The sequence below is a fragment of the Theropithecus gelada genome, chromosome 5 (genome assembly GCF_003255815.1).
Source record: "Theropithecus gelada isolate Dixy chromosome 5, Tgel_1.0, whole genome shotgun sequence".
Classification (NCBI taxonomy): domain Eukaryota; kingdom Metazoa; phylum Chordata; class Mammalia; order Primates; family Cercopithecidae; genus Theropithecus; species Theropithecus gelada.
The window spans coordinates 58,309,332-58,333,795 of record NC_037672.1 but is presented as its reverse complement, the minus strand read 5'-3'; the positions used below and the strand labels follow the sequence as shown (position 1 = coordinate 58,333,795).

The following is a 24,464-nucleotide window of genomic DNA, read 5'->3' as shown; positions in this document are numbered from 1 at the left end:
TTAAGAGATCGAGACCATCTTGGCCAACATGGGGAAACCTTGTCTCTGCAAAAAATACAAAAATTAGCTGGGTGTGGTGGCGCACACCTGTAGTCCCAGCTACTCGGGAGGCTGAGGCAGGAGAATCGCTTGAACCTGGGAGACAGAGGTTGCAGTGACCTGTGATCGCGCCACCACACTCTAGCCTGGCAACAGAGTGAGAATCCGTGTCAAAAAATAAAAAAAAGAAAGAAAAGAAAAAAGCTTCTGTTCTCTTTATAACTAGCACTTCCATTTATTCTGTTTTCATTCTTAAAAAGAAAAAGGCTAGGGGCATAGTGGCTCACACCTGTAATCCTAGCACTTTGGGAGGTCAAGGTGGGTGGATCACTTGAGGCCAGGAGTTCGACTGGCCTGGCCAACATGGCAAAACCCCATCTCTACCAAAAATACAAAAATTAGCCAGGTGTGGTGGTACGCACCTGTAGTCCCAGCTGTGTGGGAGGCTGAGGCAGAGAATTCCTTGAACCCAGGAGTCAGAGGTTGCAGTGATTCAAGATCACGTCACTACACTCCAGCCTGGGTGACAGAGTGAGACTCTTGTCTCAAAAAGAAAAAGAAGTTTGGCTGGGCATAGTGGCTCATGCCTGTAATCCCAGCCCTTTGGGGGGCCGAGGTGGGTAGATCAGTTGAGGTCAGGAGTTCTGTATCAACCTGGCCAACATGGTGAAACTCCATCTTTACTAAAAATACAAAAATTAGCCAGGAGTGGTGGCATGTGCCTGTAGTCCCAGCTACTTGGGAGGCTGAGGCAGGAGAAATCACTTGAACCCGTGAGGCGGAGGTTGCAGTGAGACACTGTATTCCAGCCTGGGTGACAGAGTGAGGTGAGGCTCCATTTCAAAAACAAAAACAAAAACAAAAAAATACACGAAGCTTTAGTCAAGTTCAATATATGGATTGGTTCATATCCAAGGTAACCTGAAGGAAGAATGAGGAATTCTACAGCACAGTGCTTGAGATGCCCTTGTTTGTTATTGGTTAGCTTTCACCGTCCTGTGGGGGCCCAGAAAATGCTGTTGTGATTCCCTTATCTACTAAACAAATGCTCACAAAGTAGATAAGTGACTTAAAATATTTTTGCAAAGAAACTGATTTAAGATAATAAAGCAATGTAAACATTTATCACTTCTTGGCCTTTGGGCTAAGATCAAGTGCAGTGATATAAGCATCTGAGAACAAAAAGAAAATGCAGAGTTAACACTCCTACTCTTAGTAGATACTTTTCAGTGTGGAAGAATTGCTTTGTAAATGCTTTTTAAAAGAAGCACCTAGTACAAAATGAGCTTTTCAAAAACCAGATTGTATTAAGATAGACTGTGGTGATGGTTGCACAACTCTGTGAATACGCCAAAAACTTTTTTTTTTTTTTTTTTTTGAGACGGAGTCTGGCTCTGTCGCCCGAGCTGGAGTGCAGTGGCCAGATCTCAGCTCACTGCAAGCTCCACCTCCCGGGTTTGGGCCATTCTCCTGCCTCAGCCTCCCGAGTAGCTGGGACTACAGGCGCCGCCACCTCGCCCGGCTAGTTTTTTGTATTTTTAGTAGAGACAGGGTTTCACCGTGTTAGCCAGGATGGTCTGGATCTCCTGACCTCGTGATCCGCCCATCTCCGCCTCCCAAAGTGCTGGGATTACAGGCTTGAGCCACCGCGCCCGGCGCAACCAAAAACTATTGAATTGCGTACGGCGCTATCTTGGGTCACTGCAACCTCTGCTCCCTGAGTTCAAGCGGTTCTTACGCCTCAGCCCCTCCAGTAGCTGGAATTACAGGCATGTGCCTCCGGGCCTGGCTAATTTCTGTATTTTTAATAGAGATGGGGTTTCGCCATGTCAGCCAGGCTGATCTCAAACTCCTGACCTGAAGTGATCTACCTGCCTTGGCCTCCCAAAGTGCCAGGGGAATCTCATTATAGACGTGAGCCACAGTGCCTGAACTGAATTGCATATTTTTATGGGGTGAATTGTATGGCACATGAATTGTATCTCAATAAAGCTCCTAAAATGCAGACTGTGGCTGAAAACTTATATCATCTATGAGAACTCTAACATTGGCTCACTTAAACTGGGATACATAATGTTCTGGCCTGTTAATCTAGCAGGTAAAAAGTTTCAGTAGTTTTGAACCCAATTGTTAAACATGTTAAAATGAAAGTCCTTCTGATTTAATGGACAGGAACAAGTGATTCTCCTTGGGGCAAGATGGCAAAACATTATTTTAAAAGTTTTGCATAATTGATGATGAGATTAAACAGTAATTTAGTTATTGCATCAGTAACTGACAAGAAAAAAGAACTTGACCTTCAAATTGCTATGTCAAATCTTTAACAAGATTTAACACCTTATTTAACAAGGTATTTATAGGAAAGCATATTCAAAAAGCTTTCTTCTCGCTCAGAATAGTAATAGTGTTAATTATACTTATTAGCTATAGTAATATATCATGCTATTAAATTATAATTATACGATTGATAACATTATCATTACATACAATTATAATTATAATAAAATTAATAATATGTATTTATTAATGTATTACTATATTATCCTATTTTGAGTGAGGACAAATTGCAACATTAATATAATTTCAAAATACTGTATTTTTTCATAAAAATACTTATTTTTTTTACATTCTTTATGTTTCCAGATGTTTTATAATGTACATTATATCAGTACAGCATATGCACATTATTCTTAAACATATTGGGATACCTGTTCAGATATGTTATTGATGGAGTGTGTCTCCAACTGGGTTGAGACCACTGCTTTTTACACTGTTTGTTTTTTTTTTGTTTTTTTTTTTTTTCTTTTCTTTTTTGAGACAGTCTCGCTTTGTTGCCCAGGCTGAAGTGCAGTGGCACGATCTTGGCTCACTGCAACCCATGCCTCCTGGGTTCAAGCGATTCTCGTTACAGGGATGTGCCACTATGCCTGCCTAATTTTTGTATTTTTAATAGAGACAGGGTTCACCATATTGGCCAGGCTGGTCTCCAACTCCTCACCTTAAGTGATCCGCTCGCCTGGGCCTCCCAAACTGCTGGGATTATAGCGATGAGACACTGCTTATTTCTTTTGTTTTAAATAATGTTAAACTGCTCTGTTAAATAATAATAATCTCCTGAAAGACAGAATAACATCATGCTTATGAAAATGAATTCTGGAGCCAGACTCCCTGGGTTCAAGTCCTGGCTCTGCTGCTTATTGTCTGTGTAACTTTGGGTAAGTTATTTAGCCTTTCTATGCTCCAATTTTTTCATCTGTAGAATGGGGATAATGATAATATTATTGCCTCATAGAGTCTTGGGGATGATTAAATGTGTTAAATATAAAAGGTGCTTAGAATATTGCCTGGCATACAGTGTTAGCTGTTGCTTTATCATCATCTAATGTAAAACCTGGAATTGGTTAAGACAAACAATTTTATGCTCCAACTATCTGATCAGGAGGTAAAGCAGTAAATGAGCTTCACCCTGGAGAGGGTTACTATTCCTGACCCTTGACCGTAGGCAGCCATTGTAGCTTCCCCAAACACACAGGGTCCTTCTGATACTGCAGTGATGGTCCCCTTCGGTCTTCTTACTGAATACCTCACACATTCAGCAAAATGTTATGCTCTTCTGGGAACAGGAAGACATAGATAGGCCTCTGGTTTGATTTGAGAGAGCAATGAGATAATCTAAAGTTTCTGCTTTCTTCATTTGACAAAGATGATTTAAAGAATCTTATTAGTAAAATGTGATTAAACTATTGATTTTTCCTCTTTTAACTAAATCCTATTTATTTTGAGAGATTTTAAGTCTTAACTTTCCTTTTTGAATAATTCTATTTACATTTCTAGAAATTACTACTTTCCTTTTGAAGTCATTGGAATGTATATTAAAAGCACTTTTCAAAAAGAAGGCAATGTCTCTATGGAGGTTAGAGATACTGTCAGTCACCTTGTTTGCTAACTTCTGAGTTATCTTGAACCATGCAAAAGGACAACAGTTAGATTTGCATTAAAAGATGTCTACATGGTGATATATTTTGGTGTTCTTATTATTAAAGCACCTTTAAATATATTCCCTTCACTAGCCCTCTTAACCCTTTGATGATTATATAGATTTAACTTGATAGTTTTATGAAAATTTCCAGGCCTTCTCTATGCAGGTACAGACTTGTTACACATGTGCCTGTTGTTATTTTGCAGATGGCATCATATTCTGTACTTTATTCTGAAACTTACTTTGCTTTTTGTCTCTCAAAATGCATCGTGGAACATTCTTCCGTGTTAGAGCTATATAGATTTACCCAGTTATTTTAGTGGCTGCATCATATTTCATCATGTGGATACTCTACAACTTATTTACAATTTTGTTATTTATGAGCTTTTTGGTTACCTCCCTACTATGCGTCAAAATCTTATATGACCCTTTCTTTTCTTTTTCAGGGTTACCTTGGCTTTCATTGGGATCAGTTTGCTGGTTATAGGAACTACACTGGTTGGGCAGCTGCCAGACAGCAGGTGAAATGTTTCCTTCCATCCAGCCATACATAGGATTGTTTTTACTCTTAGCTGTATCCACAAAGAGAATATTTGTTTGATTCCTATGTATTGCATCATTATTATTATTATTTTTGAGACGGAGTCTTGCATTGTCGCCCGGGCTGGAGTGCAGTGGTACGATCTCGGCTCACTGCAACCTCCACCTCCCAGGTTCAAGAGATTCTCCTGCCTCAGCCTCCTGAGTAGCTGGGATTACAGTCACCCACCACCATGCCCAGCTAATTTTTTGTATTTTTAGTAGAGACAGGGTTTCACCATGTTGACCAGGGGGATCTTGAACTCCTGACCTTGCGATTTGCCTGCCTTGGCCTCCCAAAGTGCTGGGATTACAGGTGTGAGCCACTGCGCCTGGCTGTATTGCATTAAAATTTATGTTCTCTACTCATTTATTAGAATCCTGCTCACTTACTTCATCTTCATAGTCTTTCTTTGATTTTTTATCATACTTCCATATTAATCGAAAGAAGTTGTTTTTTCAAAGGAGAATTGAAGAAAGAAAATGAACTGAGTTACCTCAGAAAGTCTTATATATTGGCAAGCTCATAAGAACAAGACGAAAGAAGCTTCAGTTTATCTTGTTCAGGAATTTGTCATAATAGCCTAGTGGTTTTGAGCTACTTTTCATCAGAGTTATGTCCAGTTCTTTTGGTAGACTTTTATGATCTAATACTAAATGCACCAATGAGACTATAAGAATTGAACTGTACTGGTTCACCAGAATAGAATGCAGTATACTGTTGTGAAAAAGCACATTAAAACTTTCATTATACTGTTTCTTAAGAGTGCCCAGAATGGCACAATAAAATGTTTCTATTTCCTTCAGCCTCAAAAACTGGCTGAGTGAACTGGTCCATCTGACTTGCTGCCGGATCTGTGTGCGATCCCTCTCTGGTACCATTCATTATCATAACAAGTGAGTATCTGCTGCCAACGTGCCTGTCTTTTTCTAGGTCAATTCAGCATGAGATTGACAAGGAAGCACTGGAAGTGGGTGGGAAGAAGTGGGTGGAGTCAGAGTGCTTCCAATGTGTTCATCTCTACTTCTCAGGGTGGCACAGGCATAATGCACAAAAACACTAAATAGCAGTGTTTGCAGAAAGAATATAATAATAAATATGTAGTTGTGCTCAATAATTGGGCATTTATGGTGTGCAGGCCAGACCCTATGTTTCTTATAGTTCATCCCTATGAGATAGGCACTGTTAACCCATTTTAAAGGAGAAGAAATGTAAGCTTTGGGATTTGTTGTTTAGGGTCACAGTGAATAAGCAATGGAATCAGGTTTTGAACAAGGTCTGTCTGATTTTAAAAACAATGAAGTTGACAGGTCTGTAGTGTGGTGGAAATAGGACTAGACGTGGAGTCTGGAAATGTGGTCTCTAGTCTTAGTCCTGCTACTTCTAAAATTCCATTATTGAGCCTTAAAACAAAATTCTGCTTTTCTCTCCCAGAATTGTAGAGAATGAAGGTAGCAAAGGAAAATAATTAGCTAAGTGAAAGGGATTTTGATTGCGTTTGAACTACTTTTCTGTTATCTCAGTTTTTTTAGATTTAGCATCATTGTTTTAAAAGTTCTAGGCCAAGCATCTCTTTTTTTACTGATTTGGTCTTTCTTTCTCATTTGTAGAAGAGAAACATTTTGCCATTTGGCTTTACCATGTGGTACCAACATAAAAGACCCTTTAAACATTTTAAATTATATGATCTTGCAATTGGACTATGAGTGTTTTTGTTTTTTTTTTTTTTTTTTTGAGACAGAGTCTCGCTCTGCCGCCCAGGGTGGAGTGCAGTGGCGTGATCTTGGCTCACTGCAAGCTCCGCCTCCCGGGTTCATGCCATTCTCCTGCCTCAGCCTCCGGAGTAGCTGGGACTACAGGCGCCCGCCACCTCGCCCGGCTAGTTTTTTTTTTGTGTTTTTTAGTAGAGACGGGGTTTCACCGTGTCAGCCAGGATGGTCTCAATCTCCTGACCTCGTGATCCGCCCGTCTCGGCCTCCCAAAGTGCTGGGATTACAGGCTTGAGCCACCGCGCCCGGCCGACTATGAGTTTTAAAGTGAAGAGTAAAAGAAAACACTATGGCAGAGGTGCAGTCAGAAGAAACACCTGTAGAAAAGGCACACTTATTACATAAAGAGGAGTTCCTAACTTCTTATAGAATGACTTCTAATTTTAAAGAAAATGTGCTAAATAATTGTGTATTTGGTTCTCTTTCTTCTCTGTATAGGCCCAAACAAAACTACTTTGCTTTATTGGTGTCAAAGGCTGGTTTCACTCTAGGGTAGAGATCCACAAACTGAACGGGAAGCCTATAGGCCAAATCTGGCCCACCATCTGTTTTCTGTAAATAACGTTTTATTGGCACACAGCCGTGGTCATTCACAGCCATGGCTGCTTTTGTGTCACAACAGCAGAGTCAAGTAATTGTGACAGGCATTGTCTGGCTTGCAAAGCTTAAAGTATTTACTGTCTGGCCCTTGATAAGAAAAGTTTGCCAACCTCTGCTATAGAAGGAGAGGAGGGAGGAAACTACGGTGAATTTTCTGCATGGATTACCATGAAACCACTAAAAGTGATGTATATGAAGATAAAAATAATATGAAAATGCTTCAGATTAAATAAGTGAAAGCTATGTATTATCAATGTTAAAATCATGGGCCCCCTACCACACTCTCATCATACTGCCTAGAGATCACCTTTTAAAGATGGGCCCATCTACCTCCAAACTTAATTTTTAAAAATATGCTTAAAAAAGACCAGGCACTGTGCTCATGCCTGTGATCCCAGCACTTTGGGAGGCCGAGTGGGGCAGATCACTTGAGGTCAAGAGCTCGAGACGAGCCTGGCCCACATGGCGAAACCCTATCTCTGCTAAAAATATAAAAATTAGCCAGGCCTGATGGCACATACCCTTAATTCCAACTACTTGGGAGGCTGAGGCAGGAGAATTGCTTGAACCCCTGGAGGCAGAGGTTGCAGTGAGCCAGGATTGTACCACTGCACTCCAGCCTGGGCCACAGAGTGAGACTCCATCTCAAAATATATATACACACACACACACACACACACACAAACACGCACTTAAAAAAATAAGGTGACTATTTACATGCTGTGGCTATTTTAGAAGACTTTGAATTTTCCGTTGTTTGTAATTGCAGGCAATACAGACCCCAGAAGGGAGGCATTTGTGTTGCCAACCATACTTCCCCAATTGATGTTTTAATCTTGACAACGGATGGATGTTATGCTATGGTAAGAGCAGCTCATTGATATTTCAAGTAGTTGCATGTTTTATGGATTGATCAAACTTTTTATTTTGGCACAAATTAGCAAGTTGGTTTTATGTTAGAAATTTGGCTGCGTTATACTATTGTAGCTATATAAGTTATTTGTAATATATTTACATGAGGAATATGTAGTGCAAGAAAAGGAAGGAAAGTAGCCATGATATTTAAGATGGTCAAAATTTAACTTACTGAAATGCAGACATTCTTGAGCTTGATAGTACCTTGTAAAGTTGATTCCATTTTCCTTGTAAAATCCCTGCCAGTGTTTAATAATGTTTGCAACATTAAATTCTTTCTTTTTACAGTTGTACATATCCCCCAGCCACCCAATTAGTTCTTTCTTCCTTCAGGGACTTATATGCAATTAAAAGAAATCTGGCTTTTTAACAAGGATCTAGCAAGAAAGGCAAATATTTATATCAGGTTGCCTTTCTCAGTCCTTGCCCGTAGCCCCAAAAGAAAAGAAAACGAAACAAAACCCAAGAACAAACTACAAAGCCCACAGTAAAACTGTATACCTCAAAACAGCCTTTCATGGGGATGAATACAGGAATCATATTCTGGCTTTTTTTTTTTTTTCAAATCTGTGTTTTCTGTTGCCCTTGCAAATTTGTCAAGATTTCCTGCATCTCCTTTCTGTGTCAGGTAAATTCTGCAGGATAATTGAAGCTGCATGGTGGTTAAATGTGCCTTCAGTTGGTGTTTGCCTGGACAAGGGTCCTAGAGGATTACCTTCTCATATTTTTCATGGTGGTGGGTTGGGCTTCAGGGAGAGTAGATGGATTTTATTTCACTTACCAGTTCCAGGGATTGGTAATCATGGTCTGGTGTGTTTTTCTGAGAAGGCATTTGAAGGGAGCCATTCTTGATTAAATGTCGCTGCAAGTAGGAGGGTGGAGAGTATTGGCACGTGTGCAGGTATTTGACTCTGCATGGGTTACACAATCATTAAGGGAATTTTGAAGGCCTTTGCAAAAATTTCTACTTATTGCCATGTGTTTAATCTGTCTAAAATACATGGTCAGATACATAACTCTTGAACACTACATTTTAACACATTATTAAATTTCTCTAAATACTGAGCTCTTTCTGAATCCAAGGAAGCGTTAGCCACCTTTATGAAAAGACTTATGGGAATTGGTACTTCTTAATCTTTTCTTAGGTTAGGAATTAGTTGATAATTATGTACCTTTTTTTTTTTAAATTTATTTATTATTATTATACTTTAAGTTGTAGGGTACATGTGCATAACGTGCAGGTTTGTTACATATGTATACTTGTGCCATGTTGGTGTGCTGCACCCATCAACTCGTCATTTAATTATGTACCTTTTTAAAGAAAAAACTAACATGTATCTGCATCATACAAACACAATTTTATGTATAATTTCAAGATGTTTATGGGTCTCCCTAAAGACCGTCCAAGGATCCTCATGTTAACAGCCTTGATAGACCCCCCAGCACAATTCTCAGTGTATGTAATAATCCTTGTATTTATGTGGACAAACACTTTCATGCATTATATTTGACCCTCCCTGTAATCCAATCAGGTTAGGTCTGAAGTTTTATTATAGATGAGGAAGCAGAGGCTTAGGCAACCAATCTGACTGTCAAAGTTGATTTTGTGCTGCTATAACAATACCACAGACTGTAACTTATAATGAACAGAAACTTACTGGCTCACAGTTCTGGAGGCTGGGAAGTCCAATATCAGGGTGCCAGCATCTGGCCATGGTCTTCTTGCTGAGTCATCACATGGTATAAGGCAGAAGGGCCAAAAGCCCAAGAAAGCAAACCCACTCCCAGAGCCATTTTGTAAGGGCATTAATCCATTCATGAGGAGAGCACCATCATGGCCTCAGTATCTCCCGTTATGCCCCACCTCCCAAAACTGTTGCAAACCATAACACTCCTTGGTCATGGTTTTGTGTTTCAGAAATCATATTCCTCCTGTATTCTGGTCAACAAAGAGTTGAGTATAACCCATTTGTGACCAAGGACCTCAGAACTTTGTTGCCATTTTTCTTATTTTTGGATTGAGTATAACTGCAGTTGCAATATATTAGTCAAAATTTAGAAAAGCATAGTAACTGCAAACTGTCCAATGGGTTGAGTGTAGAAAACTAAAGCTGACTGAATTTAAATTGGAGGTGGCGCAAGGCAGATGTGGGATGATATGGTGCCATTAGCCTCCAGACATCATAATTGGCCTCTTTTGACTAAATATAAACTCTGTATCTGAAGAACATCAAAGATCTCTTCTCAGTGACTCTCCTTTTATTAAAAGAAATCTATTGTTTAATTGACAAATAAAAATTATATATATTTATAGTATACAACAGATGTTTTGATAGATGTATATATTGTAGAATGGCTAAATCAAGCTAATTAACATATCCATTACCTCACTCAGTGACTTTTCTAGTCTTTTTTTTCCTTCTAGACAAAGACCTCTACTTTTCTAAATTTAGAAATGTTTTCAAGCTTACAGAAAAGTTGTAATAATAAGAAAATCACAGTAGAGCACCCTTACGCCCTTTATCCACTTTTACCTATTGGCAACATTGTGCCTCATTTGCTTTGTCATTTGCTTTCTCAGGTACTGGGAAAAGCTGTCTTGTTCTATCTCTCCCTATAAAAATGTGGGTAAAATGTTTGTATTTTTAATATATTTATTTTTAAAATTTCTTTTTTTTTGAGACAGCACCTCACTCTGTTGCCCAGGCTGGAGTGCAGTGATGTGATCTTGGCTCACTGTGACCTCCGTCTCCCAGATTCAAGTGATTCTCCTGCCTTAGCCTCCCTAGTAGCTGAGATTACAGGTACCCACCACCACACCCAGTTAATTTTTGTATTTTTAGTAGAGACAGGGTTTCACCATGTGGGCCAGGCTGGTCTCAAACTCCTGACTTCAGGTGATCTGCCCACCTTGGCCTCTCAAAGTGCTGGGATTACAGGTGTGAACCACTGTGCTTTTTTTTTTTTTTTTTTTTGAGACATAGTCTTGCTGTGTAATCCAGGCTGGAGTGCAGTGGTGTGATCTCGGCTCACTGCAACCTCCGCCTCCCAGGTTCAAGTGATTCTCCTGCCTCAGCCTCCCAAGTAGCTGGGATTACAGGCGCCCACCACCACATACGGCTAATTTTTGTAGTTTTTAGTAGAGATGGAGTTTCACCATGTTGGCCAGGCTGGCCTTGAACTCCTGACCTCAAGTAATCCGCCTACCTCAGCCTCCCAAAGTGCTGGGAATACAGGTGTGAGCCACCACATCTGGCCTATATTTACTATTTATTTCTAATATTTACATTGGAAATCTGAATACATCCAACTCTTAAGGTTCTTTCTTGCTTTCCTTCAATTCATATTTGTATCTCGCTTTTTCATAGTGAAAATCCTGTTTCCCAAAAATATCATATGTTTACTAATTTTCTCAATTCTATAATACATCTAAAATTATTTCAGAATTGCTTCACTATTACAGACAAAAATCTAGTGAAAAGAATTCAGAATGTTTTGCATCCAAGATGGAGGGTATGTGGTTAGACACTGTCTGTGTAAGTTTCTTGGATGTTTCCCCCTTCTTTTAATGCTATTCTTTTATTCACTTAAAATACAATTGGGTTCATTTGCTTCAGTTTGCTTTAGTTTGTCATTTGTTCCTTACTGATTACTTTTATTTATTTTTTGAGTATGTAGGGTATCAGTATGTTTCCGAATGTCAAAACAAAGCAGAAAACGTATACTTATTGAAGTGCTGCTACCTTCCATGTTCATTCCATCCCATTCCTTCCTACTCTTGTAGGTTCATTGACTTTGGTATTTCTTTTTGTAGAGATAAACACATGTATGTGTATTATTTCCCCTTTAGTCTTATACAAAAGGTAGCATACTGCATTTGTTCTTTTGTCTTTTTCATTTAACAATATCTCCTGGAAGTTACTCTTTATCAGTCATAGAGATCAACCTTGCTGTGTTCCCAGCTGCATAGTACTCCATTATTTGTATGTACCATTGTCTATTTATCTAATTTCTTATATTTGGACATTTAGGTAGTTTCTAATATTTTGCCATAACAAGTAATGCTGTAGTTAATAGCCTTGTGCATATATATTTTCATTTTGTTGGAAGTTTATCTTCAGGATAAATTTCTAGGAGAGGAATTATTGAAATGAAAGATGAATGTATATGCAATTTTGTAGATGTAGCCAAATTTTCTTCCATTTGTGTTGTAATCTGCTGCCTTCTCCCAGGCAATGTATGAAAGTTATCCATACCTTTATGTCAGAATGTATTGTCAAGCTTTTAAATCTTTGTCAGTGTGATGGGTTTGAAATTGTATTTCAGTGTAGTTTTAATTTGCATTTCTCTAATCTTGACCAAGTTGAAAACCCTCTACTTTTTGAAGTTAGAGGATTGCTAGCACAAGAACATAACTTAAAATTCAAAGGTGCTACTAAAGAATACCTTTTTGCTTACATTTGACCTTTCAGACTCTTTGATCAGACTAAGAACTTCAGTCCATAGAAGGCCAATCTTATCTTTGAGTGGAGAACAGAAATTTGTTGGTACTTAAAAAACTTTTTTTGGACAACTGTGTCTTTTACATTTTTTTTTTTCTTATGGTACTTCTAGGTTGGCCAGGTTCATGGCGGCTTGATGGGAATTATTCAGAGAGCTATGGTCAAGGCTTGTCCTCATGTCTGGTTTGAACGCTCAGAAATGAAGGATCGACATCTGGTTACTAAGAGGTAAGCAGTGAAATTACTCAGAGTTCACTGGAGTAGCATGAAAGCTGATAAATCTTGGCCTTCCTACCAAAGAGGGCCGAGCAGCACTGAGTCTCAAAACTAAAACAGAGCTCTGTTTGCAATTGGATTTTCCTGGCAAATCACCTGTCTTAGCCACAGTTTTTTTTTTTTTATACTTTAAGTTCTAGGGTACATGTGCACAATGTGCAGGTTTGTTACATAGGTATACATGTGCCATGTTGGTGTGCTGCACCTGTTAACTCATCATTTATATTAGGTATATCTCCTAATGCTATCCCTCCCCAAGCCCCCACCCAACAGGCCCTGGTGTGTGATATTCCCCACCCTGTGTCCAAGTGTTCTCATTGTTCAATTCCCACCTATGAGTGAGAACATGCGGTATTTGGTTTTCTGTCCTTGCGATAGTTTACTGAGAATGATGGTTTCCAGCTTCATCCATGTCCCTACAAAGGACATGAACTCATCATTTTTTATGGCTCCATAGTATTCTGTGGTGTATATGTGTCACATTTTCTTAATCCAGTCTATCATTGATGGACATTTGGGTTGGTTCCAAGTCTTTGCTATTGTGAATAGTGCTGCAATAAACATACGTGTGCATGTGTCTTTATAGCAGCATGATTTATAATCCTTTGAGTATATACCCCAGTAATGGGATGGCTGGGTCAAATGGTATTTCTAGTTCTAGATCCTTGAGGAATCACCACACTGTTTTCCACAATGGTTGAACTAGTTTACAGTCCCACCAACAGTGTAAAAGTGTTTGTATTTCTCCACATCCTCTCCAGCACCTGTTTCCTGACTTTTTAATGATCACCATTCTAACTGGTGTGAGATGGTGGCTCATTGTGGTTTTGGTTTGCATTTCTCTGATTGTCTTAGTCAGATTTTTTAAAAATGTAATTCTGTAGTCATGGTGGGATATATGATGGGATTAGAAGGCCAATGTATTTATATTGCTGTGACTTAGATATAGTCCGGTCACTGAATCTTCAAAGATAAAAATTACCACCTTTAAATTTGATATGTTCTCACTTGAGTATGAGCAATTAAAAAAATAAATTAGATATGTATATTTCACCTCAAGGAAAAATATATGAAAAAGGAAAAAGATACCACCTTGAAGGTTAAATAATTGATAACTACTTGCTAAATAGATGATTGATTGTTTTCTGAATGATTGTTATCACTTAAGTCCAGCTAGAAGCTGGGCATGGTGACTGACGTCTGTAAGCCATGCACTTTGGGAGGCCATGGTGGGAGAATGGCTTGAACCCAGGAGTTCGAGACCAGCCTGGGCAACATAGTGAGACCTCATCTCTATAAAAAAATAAATAAAATTAGCCGAATGTGGTGGCATATGCCTGTGGTCCCAGCTACTTGGGAGGAAGGATCACTTGAGACCAAGAGGTTGAGGCTGCGGTGAGCTGAGCCTCACTACTGCCCTCCAGCCTGGGCAACAGGGGGAGACCTTGTCTTAAAAAAAAAAAAAAAAAAAGGTCCAGCTAGAGACAGAGGAATGGGAGAAGGAACCTTTGGGGTTTAGGGTAGAGTTGAGCTACCAGAAACCTTTGTTAGGAAACAGCTTTTGGCCTGAGGCCTTTAACTGAAGGCACATTGGTTATTGCTTCTATAAACACATTATATTCTTAAGAACGTAATGAAAAGTATTTGCTGAATCTGCTTCAAGTTAGAGAAACAATTCCCTATCTTGAGATCATTTGGCAGTGGGACACTGTGGCAGCTGCAGTCTGGCTACCTCAGCCCTTACCAGCTCTGGAGAGAAGACTTGGGAATATAGTGTTGGCTGCAGGGAGGACAGGACCTAAGCCTGGAAGAACGTCAGTCTTTCTCAGCTTCATGGTGTACACATGGAAAGTTCAACCTGAATCGTTTAAGGATTGTCTTGTACTTAATGGCCATAATGCAGATAGATCCAGCAACCCAATATTCCCATTTTTCAGATGAGGAAACCTAAGTACATGGAAAAGAGCACAAAGCTCCTGACACAGAGTCTCCAGAGTCCATGTCACATGACTGTCTAGTACTCTTTTTTAAGAACAGGCGAAGACACTGAAAATCACTTACTTTGGTCCAGGCATGTTGGCTCATGCCTGTAATCCCAGCACTTGGGGAGGTTGAGGCAGGTGGATTGCTTGAGCTCAGGAGTTCCAGACCAGCCTGGGCAACATGGTGAAATGCCATCTCTACAAAAAATACAAAAACTTAGCTGGGTGTAGTGGTGCACATCTGTGGTCCCAGCTACTTGGGAGGCGGAGGGCAGATTGCTTAAGCTCAAGGGGTGGAGGTTGCAGTGAGCCGAGATCATGCCCCTGCACTCCAGCCTGGATGAAAGAGTGAGACCCCATCTCAAAAAAAAAAAAAAAAAAAAAAATCACTTACTTTGAAATTTGAGAAATTACAATAGTGCAGCTCTTCTTATACTTTTTTAGAAAGGAAACAACTTCAAATTTATTTCTTTTACCTATATCTCAATTCTTTTCTCCTTATTGCTTCATAATTGTGCCAGTAAAGTGCAAAGAATATCAAAAAGGACATCCACCTCTCTCTTAAAAAAGGCAAAATTTTGATCCTTTATTTTTTTTCATAGACTAAAAGAACATATTGCTGATAAGAAGAAATTACCCATATTAATTTTTCCTGAAGGTAAGAATGGGCCTGCCTACCGAGCTATAGTTGATAACAATAAACCAGCAAAAATGTGTGAGGAATAGAATTGCCATAGAATTGGCAACCTTAGCCCTGATCTCTGCTCTTACAGGAATGGGATGTCATTCTCTGAGCTATTAATTCCTTGCTTTCTTTTGAGATTTGATAGAAATCATGTTACCTTTTTAATTCAAAAGTCATTTCTGGGTAGTGAACTGAGAACAGAATTGTCCATGGCTTTAAGTGTTGCATGTATTGAAATTATCACCTGTTGAGAGGAAGTTGTACCCATAGGCCCATAGAGTGTTCAGTAGAAAAGTAAAAGCTTGTTGTCAAACCTGCTTAGTTAGAACTATTGGATTACTCCTTTGACAGGGTTTGGTTTATGATTTGGTAGTACAATGCCTATAATTTTGATATTTTAAAATATTTTATATCAAAATAATTTCTTTTAAAATTTATTTTTAAAATGACTCCCTTTAAAAATATTCATGCTCCTACCCTCACCCCCTTGCAGGAACTTGCATCAACAATACTTCAGTCATGATGTTTAAAAAGGGGAGCTTTGAAATCGGAGGAACCATACATCCAGTTGCAATTAAGGTAAAACAGATACGTAATAAGAATAATAATTATTATTATAAAGATATTGTATTGGTAATTTTATTTTGGTAGCATTTTAAACTTAACATTTGCAAGAACGAAGAACACCAGTTTTTGCATGTACCAGTCCTCTGCACTTTGCCTCCTCTGCTTTCTCATGCGCTCACTCTCTATCTGTAGATAGATGTATACTGGGTGACTCTGTGCCAGGCGCTGTATTTGCTCGTAGTGTTAAGTGAAACAGTTGCTGTTCCTGTTTTCATCAGCCTTCTAGTTAGTGAGGAGACAGATATTTAATAGTCACATAAATAACTCTTGTTGCTGCACTCTGTGGTTCTATTCAGAAAAGTAGTCAGCTCTAGTCAGACGTGTTAGCTGACCTGGTTTACTTTTATTTTTTAATAAATTCTATCAAGTGAAATAACTTCTCTTTTTCCTAGAGTCTGATAAAGCTGTTTGGCCTACCACATTTAAAATATTGGGCACAGATGAGAAACTACTTTTAGTTCATAACTGGGATGTATTTTCTTTTCTTTTCTTTTTTCTCAGTATAACCCTCAGTTTGGTGATGCATTTTGGAACAGCAGTAAGTACAATATGGTGAGCTACCTGCTTCGAATGATGACCAGCTGGGCCATCGTCTGTGACGTGTGGTACATGCCCCCGATGACCAGAGAGGTATTCCTTAGCTAACACTTTGTCTAATCAGGTAGAAGCAAGGAGACCTTTACCTGAAAACCTGGGTGTCTCCCTTCTCCATGCCATGCTTTTCTGCTTGCTCAGCAAATGAGTCATTTTTTTAAATAATGTATTTAGCTCCCTTTAAATCAAACCATTTTATATTTAGAGATTCTTTTCCATGTTGGTTTTACAATTGCTCTTGGTTTATTGAACCTACAGATATTATCTTGGGTAAGACTAATAAAAAGCGTGATAAATATATGCACATGGTAAAAAATTAAACAATACAGCACTGCATTTTCTTGATAGAACAAATGATATTTGCTATGATTGATTAAGAATAGAAAGCATTTGAGCTGAAATATGAATCTTATATTTTAAAACAAATACAAATGATTATGAGACGGTATTAAAAACTTGATAAACTAAGATGTTCTTGTAATTTTTTGTTTGTTTGTTTTTAACCAGGAAGGAGAAGATGCAGTCCAGTTTGCTAACAGGGTTAAGTCTGCTATTGCTATACAAGGAGGCCTGACTGAACTTCCCTGGTAAGAGATCTTTCAGAAGTACTATCACTTTTTTTTGTTTTGTTTTTAAGAGAATGCCTCACTCTTTTACCCAGGCTGAAGTGAAGTGCAGTGCATGATCATAGTTCATTGTAGCCTCGACTGCCTGGGCTCAAGGGATCCTTCCATCTCAGCCTTCCGAGTAGCTGGGACTACAAGTGCTTGCCACCATGCCCAGCTATTTTAAAATTTTTTGTAGAGATGGGGTATCCTTGTGTTGCTCAGGCTGGTCTCAAACTCCTGGGCTTGAACTCCTGCCTAAGCCTCCCAAAATGCTGGGATTACAGTCATGAGCTACTGTTCCTGACCTTTTTTTTTTTTAACTAAAAAGAGTCACTGGTAATAATGTCATTTATCATTCTAGTTAGTTATAGATTTAGCTGAAAGTAATAGTGGTTTATACATAACAATGGCTTAAGTAAGATAGAAGTTTATTTCTCACTTAAACATAACCAGTCAAGGCTGGTAACAGCTCAATCTGTATTGCTTTACTCTCCTCAATTTGTGCTTCTCTTATGGTCCACGATGGCTGTTCCAACTCTACTCATTGTGTGTAGCAAATGGCTATGAGGAAGGAATTTTAAAAAGGATACACCCATCTCTAAGAGCACAAGCTGAGAGTTGTATATCCCACTTGTACTTGTATCCATTGGCTAGTACTCAAGTCATGTGATAACACCTAGCTGCAAAGGAAGCTGGGGAACGTAGTCATTGTTCTGGGTGGTCATGTGCCTATCTCACATTTAGGGTTCTTTTTCTGAAGAAGAAAGGGAGGATGGATTTGTGGGTAGGGCAGACATTGGGAGGCAAGGGGCTACTTTCAGGCTCTTTCATATTTAACTCTAGCTATAACTGTATAATAAGAAAATTGAACAACTTGAAAGAAGGGAAATAAGTGAAATATTTTAGTTATGGATCACTATGGTTTTAGTTTTTGTTTGTTTGAAGAAGATTGAACGTAGGTGAATGTATTAGTCTGCTTGGGCTGCCAGACAAAATACAGTAGTCCCCTGGGATAATGGGGGATATGTTCCAAGAGCCCTAGTAAATTCCTAAAACGATAGTACAAATCCTATATAGACTATGTTTTTTTCTTTATGTACATAGCTATGATAAAGCTTAATTTATAAATTAGTCATAGTAAAAGATTAACAACAATAACAACTAATAAAATAGAACAATTATAATAATACACTGACTAATAAAAGTTTTGTGAATGTGGTCTCTCTCTTTCTCAAAATATCATAATATTTTCTCAGGTTGACTGTGGGTAACTGAAACCATGGAAAGCAAAATCTTGTATAAGGGGGGAGTTACTGTACCACAGACTGGGTGGCTTAAACAACAGAACTTTGTTTTCCCACAGTTCTAAAGGCTGGAAGTTTGAGATTAGGGTGCAGCATGGTCAGTTTTTGATAAGGGCTCTCTTCTTGTGTTGCAGATAGCTGCATTCTCCTGTGTGCTTACATGATCTCTTCTTTGTGCAGGCATGAAGAGAGAGAGTGCATGTTCTCTAGTCCTAGTTTCTTTTTATAAGGGCACTAATCCCATCATGAGTGCCCCACCCTCATGACCTCATCTAACCCTAATTACCTCCCAAAGGATCAGTCTCCAAATAGCACCACATTGGTAGTTAGGGAATTTTGGGGAGGACAAAAACATTCAGTCTATATCAGTGAAGGTTAACTATACCTACATTATAGTGGGAGGTTGAATTATTATTATTATTATTATTATATTATTATTTGAGATGGAGTCCTCTCTGTCACCCAGGCTGGAGTGCAGTGGTGCAATCTGGGCTCACTGCAACTTCTGCCTCCTGGGTTCAAGCAATTCTCCTGCCTCAGCCTCTTGAGTAGCTGGGACTACAGGTGTGCACCACCATGCCCAGCTAATTTTTTTTGTATTATTAGTAGAGATGGAGTTTCACTATGTTGTCTAGGCTGCTCTCGAACTCCTGACCTCAGGTGATCCGCCTCAGCTTCCCAGAGTGCTAGGATTACAGGCATGAACTCCCTGGCCTGGAGACTGGATTCTTATTTACATACAGGGTGTTAAATTAGCAGTCTGTCACAAAACAGTCTATACTTCAAGTCCTATGCAGTTAATAAAGTTCCTGCTGTCGTTTTTGGTGTTTGAAAAACACTTTGCATGAAAAGTTTATTTGAGGCAATTGTAGCAATGTTTCTAGGAGGAGGATTTGGCCATCTGAGTTAGGCTGTCAGCCAGGAAACCAAGGACCCTCCTGAACCAGCAGAGGATGGTTTAAGGTGTCTGCCTCTAGAAGAAGGGCTGGCTAGATATTATACAGTAAGCATTCACTTCACATCATTGATAGGTTCTTGTAGGCTGTGACTTTAAGCAAAATGACTTTATAGTAGGTTCTTGAATATATAACATCATTTTGTTCCATGTACTTTCTTTATAATGTTGATGAGAAAAAATATTGGGTTTTGTTATAAATCATCTTGTTTAAAGTTACAGTTTCTAAGAACCTATCAATGGTGTTCAGGGAGGACTTACTGTACTCTGTTATGCAAGGGTGGGGAGTATCACTAAAATATTTATCCATTCACATAGTGTGAATACAACTAATTGTGTCCAGGTAAACCGTTTCTGATATCCATTATGCAAATTAACAAGCCACTAATTTCTACAGTGAAAACTCATTTCTAAAATTTGTTATGCAAGGACCTGGTGCAGTGGCTCATGCCTATAATCCCAGCACTTTAGGAGGCTGAGGTGGGTAGATCACCTGAGTTTAAGAATTTGAGACCAGCCTGGGCAACATGGTGAAACCCTGTCTCTACAAAAAGAATACAAAAATTAGCTGAGCGCTGTGGCGCACACCTGTAGTCCCAGCTACTTGGGAGGCTGAGGCCTGAGAATCCTTGAATGCAGGAGGTTGAGGCTGCAGTGAGCTGAGATCGCGCCACTGCACGGCAGCCTGGGTTACAGAGCAAGACTCTGTCTCAAAAATAAATAAATAAATAAATAAAATTTGTTATGCTAATTAACAAAGCTTGAGAAATCGATGGGCAATAAAGATAAAGATAGCTGAAGCCATTAGTGGCATCTCTGAAAGGCAGCCTTCTGATTAAATGCTGGCTGACCACCCTGGAGTATGAGTTCTTGACTAACAGGGTATATGATTTGAGTTCCATACACCCTGGAGTATGAAACTGACTAGTCCTAAGGCATAGGTTAGGACTAAACATTTGTATTACACTATCTACATTGGAATATGTTAAACTAAATGACAGAATCATAGCATCATAAAACTATATAAAACGACCTTGGTCCACAGATGTCCTATAACCCATGGTCATATGTGCAGCTGGGTTCCTTTTCCTTATTCAGTTTTTAAAACTCTTTACACACCCTTTGTCTTACCTGACACTCAACCCTCCTGCTTCTACCCTGAAGTCAGTGTCTGTAGTCTCAGACGCAGAGGAAGGGAAGAAAGCCTTGAGAGGCAAGAACCACCTAGGGGAGTCAGCCAAGTACAGACTCTCCATCAGAGTAGCTGAACTAAATCCGTCAAAAATGATTGTCAGAATTGTCCAATTTCCTTTTATCAGGCCATATGCAATTGTACAATAAAATTACTTTTAATTACCTAGCCTCTTAAAGAAAAGAAAGTGGCCTTATTGCCTTTCTAGATATATTTGTCATTTACCTATTGGATATGAATTAACATATCTAGATTTTTTTTTCATAGATTGAGTGAAAATATAATTTTATGATCTTAAACTGGCTCTTACATATGGCTGCTCCTTTCCTTAAGAACTAAGACCTGCTGCCATTGCAAAGGGGAATTGGGTAAAATTTTGAAGTCTCTAGGGGTGGCAAGTCACAGTTTAAGTGCTTAGGGCAGCATGAGGTTTATTGGGTGCTTGGGAAGGAGAATTGTACAAAATGATGTCAGATTGCTCAAGACTTAAATTTTTGCCTGTTTTGGGCTTGGATCTTGTGAAAGGAGAAAGGCCTTTCTTATTTCTTTAGCTGCCTTAGTTCTCACTATTCAGAATTCAGGTAAGTGCTATTAATAGAAGAAGCTCATTTGGATAAAAGAGGCTTATGTGGACAATTCTGTGGACCTAACAACAAATTATCATCTTGTTTCATGAAAACTTCCCACAACTGACCCCCTGGATGATTTGTGGATCACAGTCTGTTTTTAAGTTGAGGACTTATTGCTGCGTCTTAGATTTGACTCTAGAAGCCAGAGCACTGCATTGGTCTCAAGCAGGTGTCTCTATGGAGGTCAAGTTCTGTCCTCACGGCACTGAGTTCACTGGCTAACCTATGATCATTCATCATCATCAGAAAGCATTTGGTAAACATGCATGCTTAACTAGGTTAAAATTAAACAGTCAGAGTATAAAGTAAGCAAGTTCTTAGCCCATGCTCTCCTAGCAGTTAAAATCTAAAACATTAGATTAGGAGCCAGATAGTGACCTATCGTAGTCCAAACTACTCCCAGCAACTCCCTTGTTTCTTTGTGTGTAATCCAAAGAAGGAAAAGCCTGCAGAGTTCTTATACCCAGACAGGCACCCTGGAGAGAGTTCAAAGATTTACAGGTTCTGAATGAAGGAATGCTGCTTACATAGGCACTTCTGGTTGAATGCAACTTGTGATTTTGTTGTTTGTTTTATTCTGAGTCTGTTTTGGAATATAAAAGATTATAAATGCTGGAAATATAGTGCTTTGAATGAAAATACAACTTGTTAAACATAGATAGGGTTATATTTGAACAATGATTTATCTTTTTTAAATAATCATTTATCTTTAAGAAATTTACCCACACATATACAGTATACCCTTACCGTTTCTTCTGTGTATATTTTAAATTTTCCTATGGTTTTCCAGTAAGACATAGGTAGATGAAAAACCAGTATTTTGTTTTCCTTAAGGAACAATATAGAGAAATAATCCTAGTTTTAATAATCCTTGTTTCAATCCAATTTTTGTTTTTTTTTTTTTGTTTTTTTGAGACGAAGTTTCACTCTTGTTGCCCAGGCTGGAGTGCAATGGCATGATCTCGGTTCACCACAACCTCCGCCTCCCAGATTCAAGCGATTCTCCTGCCTCAGCCTCCCAGGTAGCTGGGATTACAGGCATGCGCCACCATGCCCAGCTAATTTTGTATTTTCAGTAGAGACAGGGTTTCACCATGTTGGCCAGGCTGGTCTCGAACTCCTGATCTGACGTGATCCACCCACCTCAGCCTCCTAAAGTGCTGGGATTACAGATGTGAGCCACTGCACCTGGCCAATCCAAATATTTAATACACCACCCCTTAACTTCTAAAGAAACTGAGTTGGAGATATTGTTACTTATTTTAACCAAACATCAGAGAGATTGTTGCTTCCTCAAAGCAATGTATGTTTGGCAAGTGGTAGGGCAGAGACTGAAATCTGGGTCTTCCTGTTTCCAAATCCAGTGTTCTTTCCCTTATTTCATCCCAGCTGCCTAAGCGTCATGGCATCATACAGCATGTTATTATTAAGTTAACTCTTTTAAATCACTGCTGTAAAGTATCTTTTATGTATTTGTCTTTCTGTTTGCAGGGATGGAGGACTAAAGAGAGCAAAGGTGAAGGACACCCTCAAGGAAGAGCAGCAGAAAAATTACAGCAAGATGATTGTGGGCAATGGATCTGTCAGCTAAGAGGACAGCTGACAGCCTTTAGATCTAGAACTAGCCCTTAGAAATGGAATGGCTTTGTTTTCTGTTTTGTTTTTATGATTGTGAATCTTTTCTACAGAATGATTGTCTCTACCTCTTTATGCCAGAGGCAGAACCTACAGGTGCCCTTTTTGGCTTTTGTTGTTGTTGTAACATTAGCCCCATGGATTGTAAGGTGGTTTACTGAGTTCAAACAGATTCTGCTTTGATAAAATGATGGCGTCACTGTTGACTGAATGAAATATTTGTATAGAAAAAAGTGCTTGTAAAGTGTGTTTGGAACTCATCGATACGGTAATTCTCCAAAAATGCCCAAACTCTCTTTTTATAATTAGCCTTGCCACTTTCTTCAGTCATTTAAATGGTGAGATTACACATCAGTGCAAGATGACCATTATGGTTATGGTCTACTGCAAGGTTGAAAGGAATAATGGAGGATTGTATTTAGGAAAAGGGACAACTTTGTGGCCACCTGCTCTGAAAGTCAAAAGGAAACATAAATTAGTGTTATTAGTATGTTGGAAGAGAAATACTACTTTTCTTTTTCACAGGAGTTCTCTGGCCCTGTGAACTCCACCTTGAGCAATGTCACACATTACAGTTATTTTGCAGGTGAATTAAGCTTCACCAAAGAAAAGTGAGTCAAAGTTAATGTGTGTGTGCATTTATATGTAGGCAGCTCATAGACCACATTTTAGCCAGCAACTGGTAACAAAGAGCTTAGTTTTCCTTGTTTGAATGCTGCAGATCTATACCTAGTACCCCTCCCATCTACTGATTTCTTTGTTTTTATAACCAAACACATTTTCAGATAGAAGGAGCCTTAAAAAAAAAAAATCACATTGAGTAACTTCAGTATGAATGAATGAGAGTGTGCGGAGCTACCCCTCACCCTCCACCCCTTTGTGGTTTATTCCCTAATTTTCCCAGTCTCTTAAACAGAAAAAATGACTGATATAATTACCTTTTGGAAACTGAGCCTTAATTTTTTTTAGAGGGAGAAATAAGTTTTCCCCAACTCACACAGCATAAGCAATGTTTGACAGCAATATAATGCCGTTGTGAACTCCTGAGAGTATGGCATCTGTTCTGGTAGCCATGTACAGAATGTGAAACTGTCTTATGAATATAAATAAATTCTATATTTCTAAATGTGTATTGCATTATTCCTCCCTCCCTTCCCCCCTTTTCTGGTTTTGAGTAAGTTAAATTCTTTTCTATTACAAACAAGAGATTTTTGTTTTTCATTTCAGTGACATAGTTAGATTTTATTGGACTGGAACAAATGGGAAACAAGAACATGAGCCACTGACTCTCTCCCCCCTCCCCCCGCTTAAATCTTATTTTTTAGTCTAGTTATTTGGACTCTGGCCCTCTGAACTCCACCTTGAGCAATATCACAGATTACAGTTATTTTGCAGATGAATTAAGGCAATTATATCTAACTAGGTAGGCCTAGCATAGTATATATCAGTTTATACTCTTCTTATCTATCTAGCTAGTTGGATTTCATCCCAAAAGAGAACTTGCAAATAGGTTACTCTCATGGCCATCCACCTTCTGTTCTCACTCTCCCTACTTTCCCTTTGTTGTTTGGGGAAATTTTGCCCCACAAACTC

At 39.0% G+C, this 24,464-nt stretch overlaps 1 protein-coding gene across 1 annotated transcript in view; it reads left to right on the top strand.

The window, feature by feature from the left end:
* GPAT3 (glycerol-3-phosphate acyltransferase 3) overlaps positions 1 to 23,284 on the top strand; it is a 69,735-nt gene extending 46,451 nt beyond the window's left edge. Inside the window, exons 5-13 of the mRNA XM_025385805.1 lie at positions 4,465 to 4,539; positions 5,405 to 5,494; positions 7,737 to 7,830; positions 12,497 to 12,612; positions 15,245 to 15,300; positions 15,821 to 15,906; positions 16,456 to 16,584; positions 17,056 to 17,135; positions 22,728 to 23,284. Coding sequence (XP_025241590.1) covers positions 4,465 to 4,539; positions 5,405 to 5,494; positions 7,737 to 7,830; positions 12,497 to 12,612; positions 15,245 to 15,300; positions 15,821 to 15,906; positions 16,456 to 16,584; positions 17,056 to 17,135; positions 22,728 to 22,827 — 826 coding nt within the window. The 3' untranslated portion in view covers positions 22,828 to 23,284. The remainder of the gene's footprint in view (positions 1 to 4,464; positions 4,540 to 5,404; positions 5,495 to 7,736; positions 7,831 to 12,496; positions 12,613 to 15,244; positions 15,301 to 15,820; positions 15,907 to 16,455; positions 16,585 to 17,055; positions 17,136 to 22,727) is intronic.
* The last annotated feature ends 1,180 nt before the right edge of the window (positions 23,285 to 24,464 follow it).